At 42.2% G+C, this 22,576-nt stretch overlaps 2 protein-coding genes across 4 annotated transcripts in view; one reads left to right on the forward strand and one right to left on the reverse strand.

Moving 5' to 3' along the window:
- The first annotated feature begins 4,028 nt into the window (after positions 1–4,028).
- znf277 (zinc finger protein 277) lies at positions 4,029–9,332 on the forward strand. The gene is made up of 12 exons (XM_026364698.2): positions 4,029–4,077; positions 4,525–4,738; positions 5,029–5,117; positions 5,391–5,473; positions 5,600–5,691; positions 5,957–6,067; positions 6,341–6,473; positions 6,895–6,962; positions 7,241–7,337; positions 7,881–7,923; positions 8,011–8,185; positions 8,778–9,332. The coding sequence occupies exons 1-12, from the start codon at positions 4,050–4,052 to the stop codon at positions 8,965–8,967; spliced, it is 1,323 nt and encodes a 440-aa protein (XP_026220483.1). The 5' UTR covers positions 4,029–4,049; the 3' UTR covers positions 8,968–9,332.
- A 3,124-nt stretch (positions 9,333–12,456) lies between these two features.
- Positions 12,457–22,576, reverse strand: part of LOC113165295 (neuronal acetylcholine receptor subunit alpha-7) — a 28,887-nt gene continuing 18,767 nt past the window's right edge. For 2 of the 3 annotated variants that reach the window (XM_026364695.1, XM_026364697.1), the window contains exons 6-10: positions 21,021–21,188; positions 17,564–17,758; positions 15,566–15,652; positions 14,448–14,557; positions 12,457–13,161 (exon numbers count right to left, since the gene is read on the reverse strand). In XM_026364695.1, coding sequence (XP_026220480.1) covers positions 12,583–13,161; positions 14,448–14,557; positions 15,566–15,652; positions 17,564–17,758; positions 21,021–21,188 — 1,139 coding nt within the window. In that variant the 3' untranslated portion in view covers positions 12,457–12,582. The remainder of the gene's footprint in view (positions 13,162–14,447; positions 14,558–15,565; positions 15,653–17,563; positions 17,759–21,020; positions 21,189–22,576) is intronic. The other variant, XM_026364696.1, reaches the window with a different exon arrangement.

Consider the following 22,576-nt stretch of genomic DNA (forward strand, 5'->3'; position numbering starts at 1 on the left):
TCAGTGTTTTGAAAAGCCAGAGGTTCACCCGCGCTTCTGCAGCCTTCTTGTAGGCGAGCTGTCAGTAGATTTGATTATTTGAAAGCTTAATGGGGGGAATTGGGCCACTGCAGCAGCAAAGTGAAGTGCAGTGCAGACGTATCAAAGAAGAACAGGATGTAAGTCCAGTGAAAACAGATCAAATTGGGTTATAAAAACAAATCAACCTGACACTAATTTGAAGTGTGTGACTGGAGGGGCTGATGTAAGACAGAGCGCACAGAGAAAAACACAAAGTGAAATCTCTGAACATGAGAAATGTGGAGTTTAAGGAGGCAGAGATCCTCTCTACATTTAAGACTAGACTTTTATAAAGCTTATAGTTACAGATGGATCAGGTGACTCTGAGTTCTGCTGCTATAGGTTAGTCTGCTGGGGGACCTCTACTGATACACTGAGCTCCTCTCCTCTCTCCTTTCTCCTCTATCCATTCAAATTCTACCATTTCATGTCATTAACTTTGTGTCTTCTCTCTCCTGTAGTTGTGTTTCCTCCTCTCTGTCTCCCTCTCTCTGTTCTCCTCTGCAGGTGTCCTCCTCCTTGGAGCTGTTTATCTCCAGAGTCTCTCTCTCCTCTTTGCACTCACCCCAACCGGTCGAGGCAGATGGCCACTCACTCTGATCCTGGTTCTGCTGCAGGTTTCTTCCTCTAAAGGGAGTTTTTCCTCTCCACTGTCTCCTGGTGCTGCTCAGTGGGGTTGTTGGTTCTTCTATATAATTCTATATACAGTTCTACTTGTAATGTCTTAAACCTTAAACACTGTAAGTGCCTTGGGATGACTTCTGTTGGGATCCTTCCTCTTTGAATTGAAGGTAATTGAACTTCTGAATCTTTCCAATTTGCTTCAGACCTGCATCCAACCTGGTGTCGAGCTGAACAGGGTATTACAGTATTTTTATTTCAGATTCCATCTTTCCACAAACAGTATTTCCCTGCTAAGCTGCAGCACTGGGTCCTGGTAATGAAATAGACTGTAGACCAACACACAATAGGGGGAGTTTGACCTCAGAGAAGCTTCAACTGGAAGTTAGAATCCATTTTTACACAAAACGACCTGCACAGATCCCTTCACAGGCTGGAGGAATGATTACAGCACTCTTTCAGTATATCCTAAACCACCATGAGCATGAGAGTGATGTCCTAAGACAGACTGGATCAGAACCTGTTCTTGAATGATTCAGATCAATTGTAGTTCTGCTGTTGTTGTTGTTTGTGTGCTCAGCTGGTTTCTGCTGCTCTGAATTCATCAGACATTTCATGTTTCTGTTGATCAGCCTATCTCATCAACTTACTGCTTAATAGGTACTTTATTCATATCTAAGTACTCTGAAAGGCAAGTAGTACTTCGGAGCAGCAGCTTCATACTTGAGATAACAACCTTGTCAAAGAAAAGGCCACTGATTTCCCATTCAAAATCACAAACCTTGAAGAGTGTAATTTGAATTACAGGTGGACTTCAAGTCATTTAGGTCAACAAGTTCAGTTGATTGTAATGATTTCCGATTTATTTAAGATTATTAGGATTGATGGCCTTAAAGTGAGCAAGTGATGAAGCAGAGCAACACAGAGGAGCACACGCAGAGGTGAAAGAGGAATTTAGCTCGAACGCTGCTGATCAACTTATATATTTAGTTGTTAATATGAAGACATCACACCCTTCAGCCTAAACAACCATACAGGTGACTTGTTCTGACCCAAACAAGCAGCAGCTGTACTGGACCTTCACCTTCAAGGAACAAAAGTTAAACATAGAAGGACTACAGAATGGACCTAACACATGTGGACCCCTGAGGGATCAGGGCTAATGAGCCACACTCAGACACATCCTGTAGATTTGGGAAATAACCATAAAGAGAGCGAGGCACTACAAATCATAAAAAATTAAAGTAACCATGCACCAAAATGCGACGCACACTCACTGAAAACACATTTTTAATGTTAATATTTTTATCTAGTGATAATAATTTCTGGTGTAATGTGACTGTTTGTCCAGATTAAATATGTCTCACTGACGTGGCTCAAGTTCTTTGGATGATAAAGGCACAAACAACTTCCCAAATATCTGATTGTTTAATCTGAAGAGCTTGTACGATAGTTTGTGGAACTATGCACAACTCTGGTTATGGAGCTGCACTGTGCAGTACTGTTTGGAGCTGAAAATTGATGCGGCTCATTTGGGAGTTGTGGTCTAAATCAGAAATCCACATCATATCCTGCCTGCGTCTGTCTGCGGCTGCCTTCCCTCGCCTCTCTCCAGGGTTTAATTAGAGCGGCTGAGCTCTGTGTGAATAATGCAGCACCTGAACACACCTGAGCGGGCGGCTCAAGCAGAACGAACTCCCCATACACCCCCCTGACTCTCTCTGGAGAGAAGGATGAATGGGTTTGAAGGAATTACTTCAGCAGATTTAAAGGTTTCAATGTCATTTAATCATCAAATAACAAATCAAATCAATGTGAATACATATTTCCTTTCATTTGGGGAGAATTGGATAAACTGTCTATGTAAAACTATATCTACTGACAGAACAGTCTAAATTTAACTGTGCAGTATTTTTTAAGTTTTTCTGTTCTTTTATTTGTGGATTTGTTCTGTTTGTTCTTAAGTTAATGTTTTTGTGCAGCGGCAGAGAAGTACTCATTACATAAGTATTCTGAGGAACTAATGGAAAACAGAGTTTATGTTAATTAAGTAAAAGTACACTTTTATTAAAAGAGACTATGCTTAAGATATTACAAGTTGTTTAAGATATGATATATATTATAGAGAAGTGATGATACATCACTTATTGTGCAGAATGGGCCCTTTTGTGGTTACATGATCATTTACTGTATTTTTTTGTAAAACTGTATATCCTAACAATTATCGTTGATGCATTAAACCTGCATTTTGATGTTTAAGGGGTAGAAAATTCTAATCAATAGCAATGTGTATGTAGATGTGAGTACTATAGAGCTGATTTTTGTACAGTTTGTAGTGGAGAAGTATGAAGAAGTATAAAATGGAGGTTTGTATGAAATGTTCTGAATTTAGTTGCATTTTACCACTGGTTTCGTATATATTTTGTGTGTTAAGCTCCATCATGAGCTTGAAAATAGTTCTACTAAGCAGACTGACTGCAAGAGGATGATGACTGGACTGTCTGTGCCACCCAGTGGTCTTTATCTGGAATACATGAATAATAAAAAAATCCATTTGAACATAAATCAAACAGTAAATCTAGAATGGAAGAAGCAATGGTGCGCTGAATTACTACTAACAGTTTTATGCATGTGTTTGCTGTGACAGTTAGAAGATGAGAAAACACAGGAAATAGATAGAACAATCGAACAAATTAACAAATACAGAACAGTGACGGGCTCAGTCTCGTCTTTCTGTGTGATCAGTATTAATTTAATACAAGGAAATCAAAAGCTTTAACACTGATGTACCCTGTCAACATACTTAATAAAAACTATGTTAAATTATGTTTAATAATTATAATTTGTATGTCCTGATATTGATTTTTAGCTTCCATGAAGTAGTCGCTTCTTTACTGTACAACTTAAAATGCAAAGAAATGCTATGAAAGATGTTCCATATCCTATATGGAAAATATCTATATATGTCAAATTGATACAAGGTTCTTAAGTTTTACTGATTGTTCCGAGAAAAATTACCTTTTTGTCTCATTTGACTTTATTCTCACTATACGTAGACAGAAAATACAAAGAAATGAGAATGTCTGTAACCCTTGTTGGTGTCGCTGTACGACCAAAAACTGTACAGTTTTCACACAAATGTCAGAGAAGTAAACTTTAAGGTTTCACTCACTTTTTAAAAACAGCTCTGTAATATTTAAGCATTTTAATCACGCTCACAAGCCTCCAAATCTCTGTTTTTAATCCTGGTTTAAAACACGTGAATGCATCGTTTCCGAAAGTGCATTCACCAACGGACCCTGAAGGCAGCACTAATAGCCACCTCTGATTGGTCCGTTCTGTGCTGTTTTGACCACGTGACAGAGAAGATGGCTGCCGCTGAAGGGAGGAAAGATGGTGAAACTGCATTTGAACGTCTTAGTGGATCTAATGAAGCCGTTTTGAGACTCGGAGCTGCTTCTGTACCTGTAGTAAAAGTACCTGTCAGTAAACTCAGGCTCTGTCGGACAGAGACGCGCCTGAAACTGTCTCCGCTGTTCAGGCGATAATGATAAAGAAGCTGAACAGCGAGCAGCTAGCCGGCTAAGCTAAGTCCAAACCTGCTGGCTGCTCCGGAATAATAATAATAATAATAATACTAATAATACTAATACTAATAAAAAACTTAAGCAGCATCTCTTTTTAAATTCACTCATACAGTCTGTGTTTAGATATAGGGTTTTTTTTTAGGATAAAGGGTCAGCAGTGAGTCCACAGATGGTACAAAATAACTGTTCCATGTACAGGTTGTGTGTTTTGTATTATGTGTGCATGAGATGATCTTAGGTTGTCTCCCTGTTTCAGGTCAGGACAGTATACTGGAGCCACTGTGTTTTCCAGAGCAGCCAGCTGAGGACTCCAGTGCTCCCAGTCTGCAGCGCCCCAGTACAGAGCTGCTGGTGTGTCTGTTCTGCTCTGAGTCCGTCCCTCTGCTGCAGAAAGACGTCCTCCTGAAACACCTGCTGCTGGACCACAAGCTCGTCATCGCAGATGTCAAACTCATCGCAGACCTCCCAAAGTATGAGCTCTGCACTCTGTCCACAAAACCGGTGTCTAAAAGTGTCTCTAAATTTAAGGCATCAAAAGTCACCGGACTCTGCTAGCCATATTCAATTTATAAATATATTTCAATTCAATTTCAAACTACTAAAATAAGAAGAGGTTACAGCACCGCTGTATCAGACTGTTACTGAAATGAGACTTTAAAACCTGGCGAAGGTCCAGTAGTGAGACACTGTGCATTAGTTTGGTGAACCGTAAAGTAAAGGTGAACCGTGCTGTTGCTTTTCTGATCCGCTCCTCTGACAGGTACATGCTGTACTGGAAAGGCAGGTTCCTGGAGCAGCCTGTCACAGATTTCTGCAGCGTGATCAAGACAAACTCTACTGGCCCAGTTGGTGAGTACAGGCACAGCTGAGCTATGTGAACTGCTGTTCAATAGTATTTGTTATTTTAAACTGTCTTGAAATAACCAGAGAAAATAATTTACACTTTTACACAACCTTGTTAAAATGATCATTTTTCACTCTGTAGGACAATATCTTATAGAATCTAAAACGACCTGCATCATTTCATCAGACAGAAGTATTCTACATGTCTTCTTATTTAGACACTTGAATGACGCCATAGACGGTGTGAATATTGTGAAGACTGTGTTGTTGCTGTTTCAGAGAAACAGGAGGACTACTTTCTTCTATGCGACATCCTTCCAGAGGACAGAATCCTTAGAGAGAAGCTGCAGCAGAAACGACTAGTGAGATCAGAGCTGACATCCAGCTCCTCTCTATTTTTCTCTAGTCATGAATCAAAAACTAAAACAGTTTTCTGTCATTGTAAATTTTTATTGAATTCAAAATTGCAAATGTCCTTCATGTTTCAGGAGGAGGTGCTGGAGCAGCAGCAGAGGGAGAGAGATGATAGCAGCTTTCATCGTCTTTGTATGTTCTGCAGCGAGGAGTTCATGGGAAACAGGTACTGGAATTTGATGTGTTTTATCTGCTAAAACTGTGAATGTGATACTAAGTGCCAAACTATGCAGCTGGTACAAATTAAAGTATCACATTTGTTATATATTAGTATTTAGTTCAAAATACTCCACATAACTTATCTTAATGGGAATGTTTTGTTTCTCCATTAAAGAATCAGAAGCAAACACACATTCACTACTTTCTGGCTTTCAGTTCTAAGCCACACGTGAGGTTTTGTGTTGAAATACTTCCACCATAATGTCTTCCAGGTCGTCTTTGCTGAACCACATGGCCAGAGAGCATTCCTTCAGCATCGGACTGCCAGACAACATTGTCTACTGCAACGAGTTCCTGGACGCTCTCCAGAGCAAACTGGACAAGTAAGATCTGACACATATTCCATCGCAGATATGTTGTAAAACTGCACACCACATCGTCCACACCAGGCCTGGAACTGAAGTCAGAGCAATTATTCATTTAGTAAAACATGGTGAAATGTGGATTCACACGTTAGACCCATTATTTTAGCAAATCATTTGAGTGTTTATTTGTTTTGCTGTATTTTCACCATACTTCTTCTTGGCAGAAAATACCAAGAAATAAGAATGTATTTAACCTGACAGGCTTCAGTTTATATTATGTTTTATTTGCAGTCTGCAGTGTTTGTACTGTGAGAAAACCTTCCGGGATAAAACTACGCTGAAGGATCACATGAGGAAAAAAGCTCACCGTCGAATCAACGCGAAAAACCATGAGTACGACTGCTTCTATGTCATCAACTATCTGGTAAGACAGAAAACGTTGTCACACTTTGTTTCTGAGTCATGAGGTGTGCGGTTCAGGTGAGATCACATGTATGTTCAAAGATGTTTAATACTATATTGAGTATAAACCCTTCGTATCCACTGCATCTGTTGTTCCAACAGATTTCTGACCACGAGAAACCTGTGTGTGGTGAACACGTAAAGGATACACATCTGTGAACATACATTTAAAGTCAAACTAAAGCCTAATTTATTGTTTATGTATTGCTTTTTCACTGTATAATTCATAGTTGTTATTATTAAAGAAAAAACTAAATGCTGTCTGTCATCTGAGGCAGCTGATCGGCCGCGTCCCCAGTTATTGAGATAATTAAATTAGTTTCAGAGGGTTTTTTTTTTTTTTTTTTTTGATCTTTAGACATCTCTGTTTGTTCTTGTCTCAGGAGCTGGGGAAGACCTGGGAGGAAGTGCAGAGTGAAGATGACCGTGAGCTGGTAGAGGATGAGGATGAGTAAGTTTTTCCAGCAGGAACCGCACAGGTCAGAACGCGTCAGTCTGGGGCCAAAAAATTCAGGATTTCTAGACTTTCTGTTTCCACCTGGCTGCCTCCTCTCATTTATCTCCTCTGAGGAAGCCTTGACTTTAAAGTGACTCAGCTCATTGTAGATGACACATTTCAACATACAGAAACTTTATTTTTAGCATGTCTTCTGTGTGAAACATTTCTAGCTGCCCGATTTCCCATCTCATCATCTCTCAGCTGTCTGATGTCTGTGTTTTTGTCCACAGTGATTGGTCGGACTGGCAGGCTCATCCCGTCTCTGCTGTGTGTCTGTTCTGTGACCATCATTCAGACACAATGGACCAGATCTACACACACATGAAGGTACAACATTAACTATCTGACATATTCGCCTTACTGCTGCTTCGGTAGCTGTAGTAATGAACTGATTCACAGGATAAATAAATCCCTTCACTGAAGTCAACACGTGTTTAATTTTCCAGCTCACAGACAGTGAAGTGGGAAATTAAAAGCTTAAAATGTGATTTTATGACATGTTTGGCATTAATCTCAACACAGCATGCTTCATAGTTTTAGTTAGTTCAGATGCGTCCTGTCTTAAAGTGCAGAGAAGTTTGGACCTGTACTGAGAGATCACTACAATCTTTAGGATTCATCCCCACAAGACTCCACCTGATAAATGTTAAGATATTTCACTCTGACAGCTGAGTGTTTTGGTAGCACATTGACCTTTCCTCTGGCATCACCTTCAGCATAACCTGTTTTTTAGTCATGCTAGCAGTGTGCTGGCCCTGTGATGTCTCTGTATTGGTTGGTCTCCCACCCTGATCCAGACTAAATTACAGTATCAGCAACTACTGGGCAGAGTGCGTATTGTTTTAACATTTGTGGGTCTTGTTCTTTCAGGATGCTCATGGCTTTGACCTCCATAAACTGAAGATGGAACTCAGTAAGTAAAATCATGCTACACAACAAACACTTGGTGAGTGTATATACTCACCTCATACTCATCCTGCTCTGCTGCACCTCCCCTCAGATCTCAGGTTCTACCAGCAGATCAAACTGGTGAACTTCATCCGGCGGCAGATCCACCAGAGCCGCTGCTACGGCTGCCAGGAGACGTTTGACTCCAGAGCCGAAGTCCTGCGTCACATCATGGCTGAAGGTCACGTGATGAAGCTGCCAGAGACGTCCACGTGGGATCAGCCGCAGTGAGTCCAACAGACAAGTCCCCTTTATGGAGGTGTTCAGTCACAACGTTCTTGTGGCATTGCTGACTACTAGTGGTTGGTTTATTGAAGTTCCCACAATGCAGCTTCAAGGTCTTAATAGTTTGAAATGATGATTCCAACATTAAACAGAACTCCGAAGGAAACATTTGATGCAGTACGTGTCAAAAACGTTCTTTCTGATGTGACGTAAGATGTGTCCAAGAACTGCAGAAGAGTCTTTCAGCTAATTGTGGCAGATTTATTTTGATGTTTGTGGTAAAGTGAATTCATATTTTCAGTCTGAATATGAAAATACCTTTAGGTTGAGTGCGATGTTCACTTCCCAGTAAAATCAATATTACTACTACCATTACTACTACCATGGTGGACAAACGGCCATAAATCTCAGTAATAGTTGTCTGGTTGTGCAGGACATTTCAAGGTGCAAAGCATTTTGGGAGAACACGATCACCCCCCACCCCACACAGATATTAACCCTGTGTAGAGTAAAGTAACTCATCTCTTCCTAACTATTCTGAAAATAGTCTCTGGCTAAGAAATAAATAAACCTCTGACCTCAATCTGTCCTCAGGTATTTCTTCCCCACGTATGAGAACGACACCCTCCTGTGTACGCTGTCTGACAGCGACGAAGACCAAAGTGAGGACACAAATCACGGCGAGGACGTCCCAGTAATCGCAGAGGACATTTCCAACCTTAGAGAGCTGAAACAAACCAGCGTCCTCAACCAGCTGCTGAAGAACAGAAGCTCCTGCAGCTGAGAAGACAGACGCACAGTCCGGACGACAATTTCAAATCAGTTTTCTGTCCCATCAGGCTGGTTGTTCTCTGTGAACATTCACGGACGAGGAGGACAGACTGCATGAGCAACACCAGGAGCTGTTTTAGGTGCAGGAAGTTAAACATTAGTTTTTCTTTCATCTATCTTCAAATTCACAACTTCCAGCTTTAGATTCTCTGAAAGCTCCTTTTGCCGAGTCATGGCTCATACGCACCGGTTTTCGACAGTCAAAGTCTCTTTAGTCCAGTTGGCTTTTTGAGGTCATTATTCAAAGGGTTCACATACATACACATAATTGCACTTTGAGGTTTTTATGGTTGTTCCCAATAAAGACATAATAAAGCAGATTGTTTCCTGTGTTATTATTTTAGGCACATTATATTTTTAATGCTCTTGACTTAGATGAAGATCAGATCACAGTTTATGACAAATTAATGCTGAAAACCAGGAAATTCCAGACGGTTCACATACTTTTCCTGGCCACTGTATTTGATCAACTTTTTTACAGCATCTCATTGAGTTTCATGCACACCAGGTGCCATGTACCTTTCAAATCAATTCTGAAATCTTTACTTTGAGAAGATGTATTAAAACCTGCATTTTGTAGCATTGTCGTCTTCATCTGTCGGTAACACCCGAGCTTCAGTCTGTCAACTGCACTGCTGCAGCTGCTCACTAGAGGATAGCATCATCCCGACTCCCATCGAAATCAGCGTTCACAAAGTATTCAGACCCTCTTCACTTTTTTCACACTTTTGTTGCAGCCTGATACTACAGTGATTTGAATTAATTTGTTCCTGATTAATCTGCAGTCAATACACCACTGATTCCATTTTTTGGGACCTTAAGTGCTGCACATCTGTCCCTTGAATAATCCTGTCTCTGAGCTGTGCAGTTAGTTCCTTTGACCTCATGGTTTACCACCGGTGTACAATAAGAGACGTGAGGAACCGGAGCTACATTTTAAGAGCTGTTTCATAGGGTCTGATTACTTATGTTAATGTGATATTTCAGTTTTTCCTTTTTCAAACATTTCTAAAATTCAGTTTTCACTTTGCCACAATGGGTGAGTGAAGATTAATGAGATAAACTCACCTCTACTGGTATCATGACCTCAGGTTTGGAGAGATCCATCTTCAATGCGATCTTCTTGTTAAATACCTCTCAGTTATCAGCCACGACACCTCCGTGTAAAATCAACTAAGAGTTATCTACAACCTGACCACACAGAGGCCACGGTGGGATGAATACTGCAGCCTCCGGGTGAAACGAGCTGAGCTTTAAACTGCTAATTTAACTTTTTTATTTGCTGCTTTAAAGTCTGTGTGTCTGGCAGCTGTCTCCCTGTTTCACAGTGTGGAGTACTTTTACTTTCTCAGCATCCAAATGTGTAAGTTTTGTAATGACTTTTGGTTCCAGAACAGACTTTGGGCCAGACAGAAGTCGGAGCAGCTGGTGAAACCCAGCAGATATATTGTTTCCCCATCTGTCTGTAGCACAGAGCAGTAAAACCCTCGCTGATTGCCCCTTTTAAACTGGGTGGACACTTGCTTTTCTGAAAGAGCTGCTGGCCGTCCTGGAGGCCGGATGAATAACAGCAGGACTTGTTCTGCTTCGGCTCATCCTCCACAGCCGGCCAAAGCAGAAATGACACGCAATAAAGGAGGAAAGGAAACGAGTTTCCCAAGAGAGCAGTCTAGAAAATGACTCTCTATTCACACAGATAGAGGGAATATGGACAGAGTCACTCTCGCAGCCAATCAGCTTTGAGCTGCATTTTATCAGAACAGTCTCAGAACATCTGCTGCTTCGTCTGCTTCAGTGTCTCAGAGCCAAGTCTTGGATTAATCCAGGTTTGGCATCAACGACTCCTCAAACACAAACAATAACCGTGTGTGTGGAAAGACTGGAGCTGGAGCTGGGAGAGGTGACGGAGGTGACGGAGCAGTCGTCAGCTCATCTGAAGCAAAACCTCACTGTTGGTTCAGTTTGGAGAGTTTTATTATTCTCTGCTGTTCTTTAGTGGTTTTAATTTTTTCTGTTTAAGTCCTTTAAGTTATTTGAGAATGAACACTGCTGGGGCGGGGGGGTATTAATAATAATTTGCATATAGATTGAGAAGATCTTCAGCTGACCTGAAAATCACGTTTGCTTGGCATCCAACACATTTGATTCTACATCTGTGCAGATCTTTACTGAGCTGCAGTTCAGGTCTTTTGTGTGTTTTGTTCATTGAACTGACTGAAAACAATCAATCATCACTACATTAGAAAGGTGCAGCTAAGGAACTAGCTCATCATGTAGAGGCTGACATTCATAATAGTAGCCTGAAAAAATGATGTTAATGTGACGACATTATGTGTTTTTAGTATTTCCCAAACTTCCCAGGGCTCTGTGCTAAACTGCTGCTGTTGCAGCCGTTGTTGTCGTCCGGCTGATCACAGCTGCAGTAAAAGTTCAAATCATTTCAACCTTTCAAATGCAAAAAACAAAGATAAGTACTGACAGAATACACAGAGCAGAGCAAGACCACAAATGTTTAGCAATCATCTGCTTTTTTTACACATGGAGAGAAGCAGCAATCTTCTCATTTTAGCAACAAGTGGCTGCAATTAATGAGATTTACATCCAACCTGAGTGAAACACTGCAGATTAAACCCAGCTATGGACACACTGAAGCTGTGTGTTTACCAGCAGTTTCCTGGAAAGATGGAGCTTGTAAAGAGTACAGGGACATTTAAACCATTAGCTTTACCAGTGACGTGGGTCCCTGTTCAACATGATGTGAATCCTGTCGACTGCTGTCGAAGGAGCAAAATACATGTCCAAGCACAAGAGAAAGTGTTTGAGTCAAAAGACACTGTTGCTCTGACTGACATGTTCCTTCATTAACATCAACATGCTGCAATTTATTTTGACAAACTCAACACAGCACCAGCTGTGGATTGATCAGCTGCTGAGAACAGTTTGCTCCTGTTTGAGAAAAAGAAAAAGCACAGTGACCAACGTTTTAGGAGCATTCGTATACATCGGTGAAGGGTTTGGGAGGAGTCTCAGGGTGCTTTCACACCTTTAGTTTGTTTAAATCGAAGTTCGTTTTCCCTCTTGGTGCGGTTCGTTTTGTCTGGTGTGAACATTGAAAAGAGGTGGTGTCCATCTGAATCATCTAGTGAACCGAACCAAAACTATGATTTCCATGTCTTTGTTTGATTAATCGAGGACAAACCTGAAGATGTGAGGAGGTGAAGTTCCTCACAGACACCAGGTCTGATGTGAAGTGATTAATAATAACAGACGGGACGTTAACATTCATGGTGAGGTCATCTCTCTCTTCACAACACAGGACCCTCTTCCTATATTTACTTTTTTGTTCCTACGGCGAACACATCTGACCAATGAGTGGAGAGAACGTCCTTGCGTGATTTGACTCGATGCATTTTAGTTCACCTGGATTTTTCTCAGTGTGAAAAGAAACTGAACCAAGAGGAAAAAGCTCCAAGTTTAAAAACTGATTTGGACAAAGCAAACGCACTGGGGCGTGAAAACACCCTGATGTTCAGCAGGATGTGTTTGGAGCCATCTCCTCTCCTCTGCCTCAGCTGAAGAAGTCTTTTGAGATGGCCTCCACAAAGTTGGGAGCTGACATAAGGATGCCGATGGTGCAGAGGATGGTGAAGAGCGAGAACGCCACCAGACACAGTCGGTCAATCACGGCTGCAGCAAACTTCCACTCGCTGCAGACCGTCTCCTCCTCATCCTGCCCGCGGAAACGTCTGGCGATGTATCTCACCTCCTCCAGGATCTGGTTCAGCTCTGCTTCCAGCGTGGAGCCCCCTGCTGCCGCTCCTCCTCTCCCTCCAACACCACCTGCTGCTCTCAGCACGTCCTCCTCTGCGCCGACGCTGCCTCCCACCAGCCGCGAGCAGAGGAGCTCAGGTTCAGCAGGTGAGGTGTAGTGCAACCCCTCCATGCCTCGAAAGCCCACGTAGAGGAGATTGCCGTTGGATACCTGCGGGTGGTGTCGCAGCGACCCCTGGCTGACGCTGAGCTCCAAGCTGGACAGGCTGCCATGTGGACGCTTGGCGGCATTGTGGCACGCCAGGTGGACCTTCGCCTCGCCAGGAGGCCGCATCCGTAGGAACCAGGCGCACCAGTTCAACAGAATCACACGGGTCTGACGTGGAAAAGGAGGAGAAATGGTGAAAGGATGGAGAATTCAAATTTCTGACCCTGCACAAGTCATTAAATATTTAAAAGAGAGAAAATATTTTAATCCTATTTAAAACTTATTTACTTCATTAAACATCAAACATTTGATTTCTCCAGTTTCTCTGGGTTCATACAGAAATAAACTCTGTTTTTTACACAGCTGTACAGATGGTAGTGCTTCCTTTAGACCTGTTCCTACAACGTCACAAAGAATCAGTAGCTAAATGTTAAAACCTCATACACACACTTTGCTTTTCCAGTCGGACTAACAGGGTGAGATTGGACTGCAGGTTAATTTAGCAACAGAGCAGTATTCAGAACACCAGCAACAAAAAGAGGTTAACTAGCAGCAGTGTGATGATGAAGATTATTTATAGGACATATTCAAATGTTGACTTTACAAACTGAGAGTCAATATTTACATGAAACAAGCTGATTAAAATTCATTTATGCAAAAAAATGTGTTTATGCAGGAGAAAATGTGCCTGTACATGAGAGAGATGTGAGCTCACAGTGTACAGTGTACAGTATATATATGAATGTGTGAGCAGGAAGAAATGTGTTGCTGCTCCACTCTCAGAGTGGGAGTTCACACTCGGCTCATTAAAAATGTACCTGCCACACTCTTTGCTGTTCACTGTCAGAGCTCTTCACTCCTTCACTCCTTCACTTCCACAGAGACACCAGCACATTGAGGCTTGCTGTGTTTTGATGCTGACTCCTTTTCCTCTCCTCACTGTATTTAAATGAGTCCCTTTCCTTCCTTTCTTTCCTTCTTGGTGTTTCAACTGTTAATCTGAGCTGCTGATAGGAACTATGGATTAATGCAAACTCCCCACAGAAGGAGACAGATCAGTCGTTTCAGCCTCACAGATCAGCACTCATCCCTCCAGGAACATTCACACAAACACACAGCAGCTCTGATCTTCACGTGTGCACTGAACAGGGCTGTTCGAGGGGGGGTCCAGACTGGGTTTCAAGTCCTGATTAAGGCTAGAATCAGGTTTAAGTTTACCGTTAGACGCAGTGATGGTGAGGGTTCGTTTTTTAACTGCTCCTCTTCAAGCTGCTGGAAACTGAACAGGGATTCATTGACGGCCAATCAGCTCTCTGCATGAGGACTAGTTCAGACTGGTTCCAGCTCATTAAAACTCTGAGCTCGTTAAGGACCTGAGCTTTGTTAAAGCTGAATGACCCACAGAGAAAGTAAAACATCAAATACTAGGAAGAGATTAACTGAGGGTAACTGACCCACTGGGGCATGTGTCCTCCATCAGGGTCGTGGTGATGATACTGAAGAACCAGAACTGTAGCGATAACCGACAGACCCACAATCACCATGGTGGTCGCAAAGTACTGAGCTGAAACACAAAGGTCAGAAGGTCAGTTTGCAGTAATATGAGGTTTTAAATGCTGCTCAGCGTTTAGAGTGGACTGACTAGAGCCAGCGAGGCACCTCATCAGGACGCCACCTGGAGACCTTCCATTGGAGATCATCTGATTGGTATTAGGGCCCAGGGTGAATCCAGAACAGAGGGCAGAGACTATCCCATCTGTCTTGGAATCTCCCTAGTAGGACCTTGTGGAACCTGCTGCCGCCTCAACCCAGCTCCAGATGAGTGTTAGGATGGATGGACGGGTCGACTTGTTTGCAGCCTGACAAAGCACCAATGTTTAGAGATCTGAGCTCTTCCTCCGACGTACAGCCATGACTGGAGGTTGTCTGCCTTTCTAATTTCTGTTGACATGATATCTCAAGATTTCTTTAAGAGACTTTTTTGAAAAGTGGCAAAGTTACAGTTCATAGATGAACTGATCACATGTAGTAGTTCACTGTGGCGTCATGTTCTGTTCAAAACTACATCTCAGAAATTCACAGAGGGAATTTATTCCATCTTAAACCTAGAATCTGAGTCTGGACAGACGTGTGTGTAAAATACAATCCTACAGTTGTAATTCTGTAATTTAAAAGTTGTTATGTGGAAGTTGATTCATGGAAACTGGGCTCGTTCAGTCTGGGGAAAGTCGTTAGGAGACCTGGTTTCACTTTGCACTCGGTCTGAACGGCTCATTAGGTGAACAAAGGAAGGAGAGTGAGCACACGTAACAGTCACACCTCTTCTCAGCCCTCCTCACAGTAACATCACTCATTAACTGTGACCTGTTAATGAGTGAGGAGCTTTCCACATGCATTTGTACGTCTGAAATCACTGTTTCATCTCACATTCAGAATTAAAGTAAATTAATAAATTAGTTATTAACTATCTTAATTTACATGACAGTGACAGAAAGTGAGTGAGAATCTGGTGACAGAGGTGTAATGGCCGAGCGGTATGATCGTGTGATAAAGCAGGAAGTGAGGGGTTCACCTATCAGAGGAACAGAGTCAGACGTTGCCGGCATGATCTCAGCCACCAGCAGCATGAAGACTGTGAGAGACAGCAGCACTGTGATACCTGCAGACAGAGAACGTGATGGTTCACACAGAGTCTCGTGAACTCAGCTAATGAGTGATGGTGGATTATGACTCATCAGCCCCCTGCTGTTACAGCGCACTGTTTGACGTCTACAGTGTATAGGGTTCGACAGGAGAAGCTTTTGTTCAGTGAATTACAGCCGGCAACACATCTCCACTGTGTTGGAAACAATTGTTCTGCTGGTTCTGTTGGAACAGGTTCATCCCTGGATGTTGTCAGATCTCTGGCAGCAGAGACTGAACAGCTACTGAGCTTTGGACTTGATGTGCACAGAGACACTGACATGAGATAAAAACATGTTCATTATGTAATAAGAGGACTCAACAACACGATTTGAATCTATAACGTGTGGGTTTTTTCCAAATCCTGTGGAAGCTGGAGAGATTTATTTGTGTTGCTAAAAAATGAGGACGCGCACTGAAGAAGACAAAATCTATGTAAAGTTCTACTAATACAATTTTAAACGGGATAATTTGTGGTTCAAGCTATAAACAAAACCAGTTTTACAAATAAATGTTGTAATTCAATATTATGTTTTAAAGCTTCATGCACATTTACAGACTGCTAAATGTGATTCTTGTGTAGGTTTCACTTCTTTACCGTTGTTTTGTTCTTTTATCTTCAACGTCCTGAAGTAACGAGGACTTCACACATGTCCTTCTGACTTACAGCACCAACGATTCCTCTGGAGGAGATTATCAGCTGAATGTGGGGAGGTAAACACCGACCGCCCTGCTGACATTCAGCCCTGATTCAGAGAGTAAATTTAATTTCTAGTGAAAGACGCTGGATCTGATCTCAGCAGCTGGAAGCCTCCCGGCAGCTCTAATTTCCTGTTTCAGAATGTTTTATGGCTGATGTGTATTGGCCCAAAGCCATCAGTTATCTGAAATTACCTCCTTACACATATTTATGATATAATATTTACACATATTTTCATCTAGTGGTACCTGTCAGAGATGCCAGTCAATTCTCCAGCCTCACATTATGCTTCTAATGAATATTTTATCCAGACTGCTTAGAAAACTGCATTTTTTTAATCTTTGAATTCTGTGAATCTGTGAATAACTGTCACCGTCATCACCATCATTCTGAGAGCATGTAAAGACTGTAGCTCGTGGGGACAGCAGGTTGTACATAGCTGCTAACGACAACCAGAAGCTAATTTAGTGGGAAACTGTTGTTCGTGGCTCGGTTGGTGGTCGTCTACAAACCCTGAAGTGTCCCTGGACAAGACACTGAACCCTGAACCCTGAACCCTTGGCACCCCAACAGGGGTCCTTAAGCAAGACCTCCTTATGCCTACTCTGCCTTTGCCTTGTACCTTGTACTTCACTGTCTGCTGAATGACTAAATGTAAATTATTATTGAGAGAGAATTGTTGCTGCAATTTGCAAATGACCAGTGGAGGGCAGGATACACCTTTGCTGCATCTAGTCCAGAAGATAAACGATATATTAGATATTTAGTGGAGGCACTGGGGCAAATCTGCACACATTTGAATGCTGATCCATGTTATTCTGTGTTCGTGTGCATGTGTTTTGTCTTCTCCAGTACTGCAAACGTGTTCTCCTTTACACAGTCACACAGAAACATGTGCAGTGCTGCCACTGGAGATGTGGAGATATGGTTTCAAACACTGACTGAAGTTTCACTTAGTCACTGACGAGGCCACAAGAAGCTGACTGAGTGTATTGCATTGGTTTGGTTGATCCTTACTCTGCTCAAAAATGTTATTGGTGCATTTTATGGAAGTTTTGGAGCCTTAGTTACATCTACCATCCATGACTACTGCAAATACAACCAGCACCCATCAATGTGGAGGTGTGAACAGAGCCTGGGAGCTACAAACATTTGAATGGACCAGTCAGAGTCAAAGTTCCTCCTCACCCAGGGAGATCTTCTCTCCGGAGTCAGCGGGCAACAGGAAGACGAGGAGTGCGAGGGTGGAGATGAGGACGCAGGGTATGAGAAGGTTGAGTCCATAGTAGAGCGTCCTCCTCCTCATCACCACGGTGAAGGTGACGTCGGGGTACGGCTCCTTACAGCAGTCATAGAAACGCTCGTTCCTTCGTCCGGGAACCTCTGCGAACAAAACATCACAAACCATGTGATGTATACCATGTGACAGTTTTTACCATTTTGGATCGAGCTGATAGTTTCCAGTGGAACGGTTCTACTTCTGTTATACACCTGAGCCAAGAGCCCCAAATTGCTCTGCCACGAACCCAGGGACACATGTTCTTATAATAAAGCCATGTGTGCAGAGTTGAATGGCCATAATAACAAGAGGCATTAACGTATGATCTGTGAATGTGTGAGCGGCTGCTCAGAGAAAATGAAGTATAAAACAGGTCAAACGTGAAGATGTGATCTGGAAACTGTTTGATGTGAAGGTGTGAGGTTAACTGAAGACGAGAATATCAAATTACTCTTACACAACAATTCACTTTCTCACAACCAGAGGGTTTTCCTCCTGTTTCTACCGTTTCTCTCTCAGTGCTTCAAAATAAGTTAATAAAACCGGTTTGAACTCACTTAAAAACTCATTAAGTCATTAATTAGAGTTTCTGAGTTTTAATGTGCACTCAGCAGCAGAAGTGTGAGAACATTTCTAAACCTGCAGGAGGTAAAATGCAGTTGAATTCACACCTGTTTGAGCAGTTTCATCATAAAAACAGACAAATTCAGCCACAAACGCCGGTCAGGGTGAAACACACCCTTCAGTTAAACACAGAACATTTGCTCCAGTCACAGTTCGCCCTGCAGGATGAGGCCATTTCACCTCAAATGACTCAGAAAGGTAATCTATCCCTCCACGGGACACTTTTTTAAAAAACAAATCAAATCCTCCCCCGACACTCCTGCAGGGAGGCGTGAAGCCGTCTGCTGACAGTAGTGAAGCCAGTTTGGGTTTTATTACGGGATTAATAATCCCATAATCCAACAGTGATGGATTAAGGACAAAGATCCAGAGACGTTGTGATTGTGAACCTCATCTGTTTGAACTGGAAAACCAGGACCTGGACGACTGAGAACCTCCACAGACGCTGTACAGTGGTTTAGATCAGTGGTGGTTTGTGTTGTCTGTCTTGTAACTTCCACCTTCTCTCTTCCTGGTTATTAATCACTGCGAGAAGCAGCAGGTAAAGTTCTCTGCTTCTATTTTCTCCTTCTGCAGCAACATGGCCGGCTGCATTTCATCCGTCTTTACGCTGCTACATTCCTCACTACATTGGTTTTAATCTCCGCTAGGTGAGGGCGGGGTGGGGAGGGGGGCGGGGGGGTACAGGGGTAAATGGGAAACATGCTGCTGAGATTTTCAATTAAGTTCCCTCTGAACGGCCCATTGGCTGAACAGCGTCTCTGGAGGAAGCTCGCTTTCATTCTGTGCCATCTCTCTTTCCTTTTCATCAAACACAGGAGCGTCAGCTCCCCTGGGACCGAGGATGATTCTGCACTCATAATTAGTCTCCAACAGCAGCTCTGTGGACAGAGTCCGTCCTCCACTGGATCTCTGATGTGAGGCAGTGACATCACACATGCAGATTCTGTGTTGTGGACTCAGAATGACTTGTTTTTCACCACAGTGTGACTACATGACGACACAGAGGTTAGTGGATGTTAAAGTGAACGAGCTGAGAAGAAACTGACCGAGGAGGACACAACATTAATCAGATACAGGGAACACTGAAGTGTGAAGTGTTCTTCTGCAGGGATGACCTTCACTCATTCACCTGCTCCATCTCAGACTACGTCTCATCGAGTTGACAGCTAGTGTTCTGGACTGGAAGAAGTTCTACACTCCAATTCCTGGATCAAGCAGCTGAAAACCAGAACCAATGAACAGACCTTCTCATGTAACGCTGTGAGAACACAATGCAGCATGAACTGAAGCTGTCAACCTGGAGCAGACGTGTGTGTGTGTGTGTGTGTGTGTGTGTGTGTGTTCAGACAGCTCTATGACTGAGTCGTGTCACCTGAGAAAGCAGCAGCTCGGCCACAGGTCTCCGTGTCACAGCTGAAGTTGACAATATAAATATTAGTCATCCATCAGCCTCGTGGCATGATCTGGTTTTTGAGAGCAGCCGTCAGTATAAACACAGCCTGCAGGTCAGCTGCTCCCCTCCAGCCTTCAGGTTCACTGAGCTGCTCGCCCTGCAGGTCTGAGCGCTCTGCAGCAGCAGGACGATTTAATTACCAGCAGATTAATGGTGGATGGGAGCGCTGATAGCAGACAGGCGGCTGGCTGCCTCGAGCTGCTGGCTGCTTTGAGGTTTTAACGACCAAGTCTGCAGGCCGCTGCGTTCTGCTCTAACATTTACATACTGTCGCTGTCGGGGACCAAACTTTTAAATGTAAACTTTTCGGGGACTAAGGTAAAGAGCTTGTTTGTTTGTCTGGGAAGCTGCTGCACGCTCGGTCTCACCATCAAATGAGTTCCAGGAGGGTTCTTCCTTCCTTCGAAACTTTAAATTAGACGTCCTGTTGATTATAGATTAGTTTGATTCTTATTTCCCTGCTTCTCTCTTTTCAATCCTGATCCCTGTCTCCAGTGACACCAGTGTTCTGTCAAATCCGGATCAGACACTCTGATAAATCCTCGTTCTTCCAAAGAACGACAGTTCGATTCAGCACGACAGTGAACCGATGATCAAACGCAGCATCAAAGTTTGATGAGGATTCATCAGGGTTCATTTTGGCTGTTTACCAACCCGTCTATCATTTCACAACCAGCTCTAACTGGGTCATCATTTAACACTCCACCTTCCTCCAATCAAAGGTGTTTGAACCAGTTATTAAAACACTGTGTCACTTACTTTTTCCACCATCACTCAGGACTGTTTGTGTTTTACTGGCTGGAGACTACGACCACTTAGAAGTTAGAAGAAGTTAAAAGTCTTTTCAGCCTCACTCAGAAGTGCGAGGCATGATGCTGCTCTAAATAGTGAGATTATGAAGCAGACGTTCACAGTGTTACAGAAAAGCTGCGTGAAGTATGAAACAGGAGACAGAAGTTTTAACGTCAACATAACTTCAGAGTCCAGAGTGGGACAATGAGCTGAGGAGCGTATCCAGTGTTTAATCAGCTCGTCCTGAGACGGCCGTCCGTGCCTTTTATTTCCACCCCTGTGGAGTTCTGTAACTGTCTGAATGCAGGACACAGCGATGATGTAAGGTGTCTCATACACCTCCCTTTGTGGTTTATTCCTTTCATTTCACTAAAGCCAAGCTCCATGTGTTAAGGTGTAAAAAGTCTTCAAATTTAAATCTGCTCTCACAGACAACTTTCAAATTAGCATCAACATTTGCATGTTTGGTTTTCTAGATGTCGATGTGCTCGTACCCACGAGGTCCCACTCTCCGTTGGCGATGTACCCGGTGACATCAGCTTCAATCATCTGCAGGTCCAGAGACCAGCCGCCGTAGGTCCACGAGCCAAACTTCAGGTCACAGTGCTGCACGTCGAACGGAAACCAACGCACGTCGATGTAGCAGGTGCTCTTGAATATTCCTGAAATGAAAGATGATCAGGTTTTAATGAAATGTGTAGAAAACAGATAAAGAAATGAAAACGAGTCAAGTGAAGGTCAAAGTGAAGAAACAAGCTGGAGACGTGTCCGACACAAGACCATCATCAAATCAAAGTAGGTCCTCGAGATGCTGAGGAGGAATTCATGAAAGTCAAAGAAACATTTAAAGAGGACGAGTTCCGTCTGCTCAGGATGTTTAAAACGCGTTTTTACACAGCGGGACGTTTTTCAACCAGACTTCAACCTCAACACTAATTCATTTATTAATCTCAGTATCAATAAACTAAACTAAACCTGGTTAAAATTACACAGTGACAGTTTAGTTGTACAGATCATTTTAGGAAATCCTGCTTTACTGCGAGTTACTTTACTACATGTTACTTTACTGCGAGTTACTTTACTGCGAGTTACTTTACTGTATGTTACTTTACTGTATGTAACTTTACTGTATGTTACTTTACTGCGAGTTACTTTACTGTATGTAACTTTACTGCGAGTTACTTTACTACATGTTACTTTACTGCGAGTTACTTTACTACATGTTACTTTACTGCGAGTTACTTTACTGTATGTTACTTTACTACATGTCACTTTACTGTATGTTACTTTACTACATGTCACTTTACTGTATGTAACTTTACTGATGTAACTTTACTGTATGTAACTTTACTGTATTTTACTTTACTGTATGTTACTTTACTGATGTAACTTTACTGTATGTAACTTTACTGTATGTTACTTTACTGATGTAACTTTACTAATGTTACTTTACTGTATGTTACTTTACTGCGAGTTACTTTACTACATGTTACTTTACTGCGAGTTACTTTACTGTATGTTACTTTACTGATGTAACTTTACTGATGTTACTTTACTACATGTTACTTTACTGTATGTTACTTTACTGCGAGTTACTTTACTGTATGTTACTTTACTGTATGTAACTTTACTGTATGTTACTTTACTGCGAGTTACTTTACTGTATGTTACTTTACTGTATGTAACTTTACTGTATATTACTTTACTGTATGTTACTTTACTGCGAGTTACTTTACTGTATGTTACTTTACTGTATGTAACTTTACTGTATGTAACTTTACTGAATGTTACTTTACTGTATGTAACTTTACTGTATGTTACTTTACTGTATGTTACTTTACTGCGAGTTACTTTACTGCGAGTTACTTTACTGTATGTAACTTTACTGAATGTTACTTTACTGTATGTTACTTTACTGTATGTTACTTTACTGCGAGTTACTTTACTGTATGTTACTTTACTGTATGTTACTTTACTGTATGTTACTTTACTGCGAGTTACTTTACTGTATGTAACTTTACTGTATGTTACTTTACTGTATGTTACTTTA

This window comes from Anabas testudineus, chromosome 6, assembly GCF_900324465.2.
Source record: "Anabas testudineus chromosome 6, fAnaTes1.2, whole genome shotgun sequence".
Classification (NCBI taxonomy): Eukaryota; Metazoa; Chordata; class Actinopteri; order Anabantiformes; family Anabantidae; genus Anabas; species Anabas testudineus.

Coding starts and splice junctions, on each gene's coding strand:
- znf277 (XM_026364698.2), top strand. CDS start 4,050: ATGGCTGCCGCTGAAGGGAGGAAAGATG. Junction 5,692..5,956: donor GAGGAGTTCATGGGAAACAG/GTACTGGAATTT, acceptor AATGTCTTCCAG/GTCGTCTTTGCTGAACCACA. Junction 7,338..7,880: donor AGATCTACACACACATGAAG/GTACAACATTAA, acceptor TTGTTCTTTCAG/GATGCTCATGGCTTTGACCT.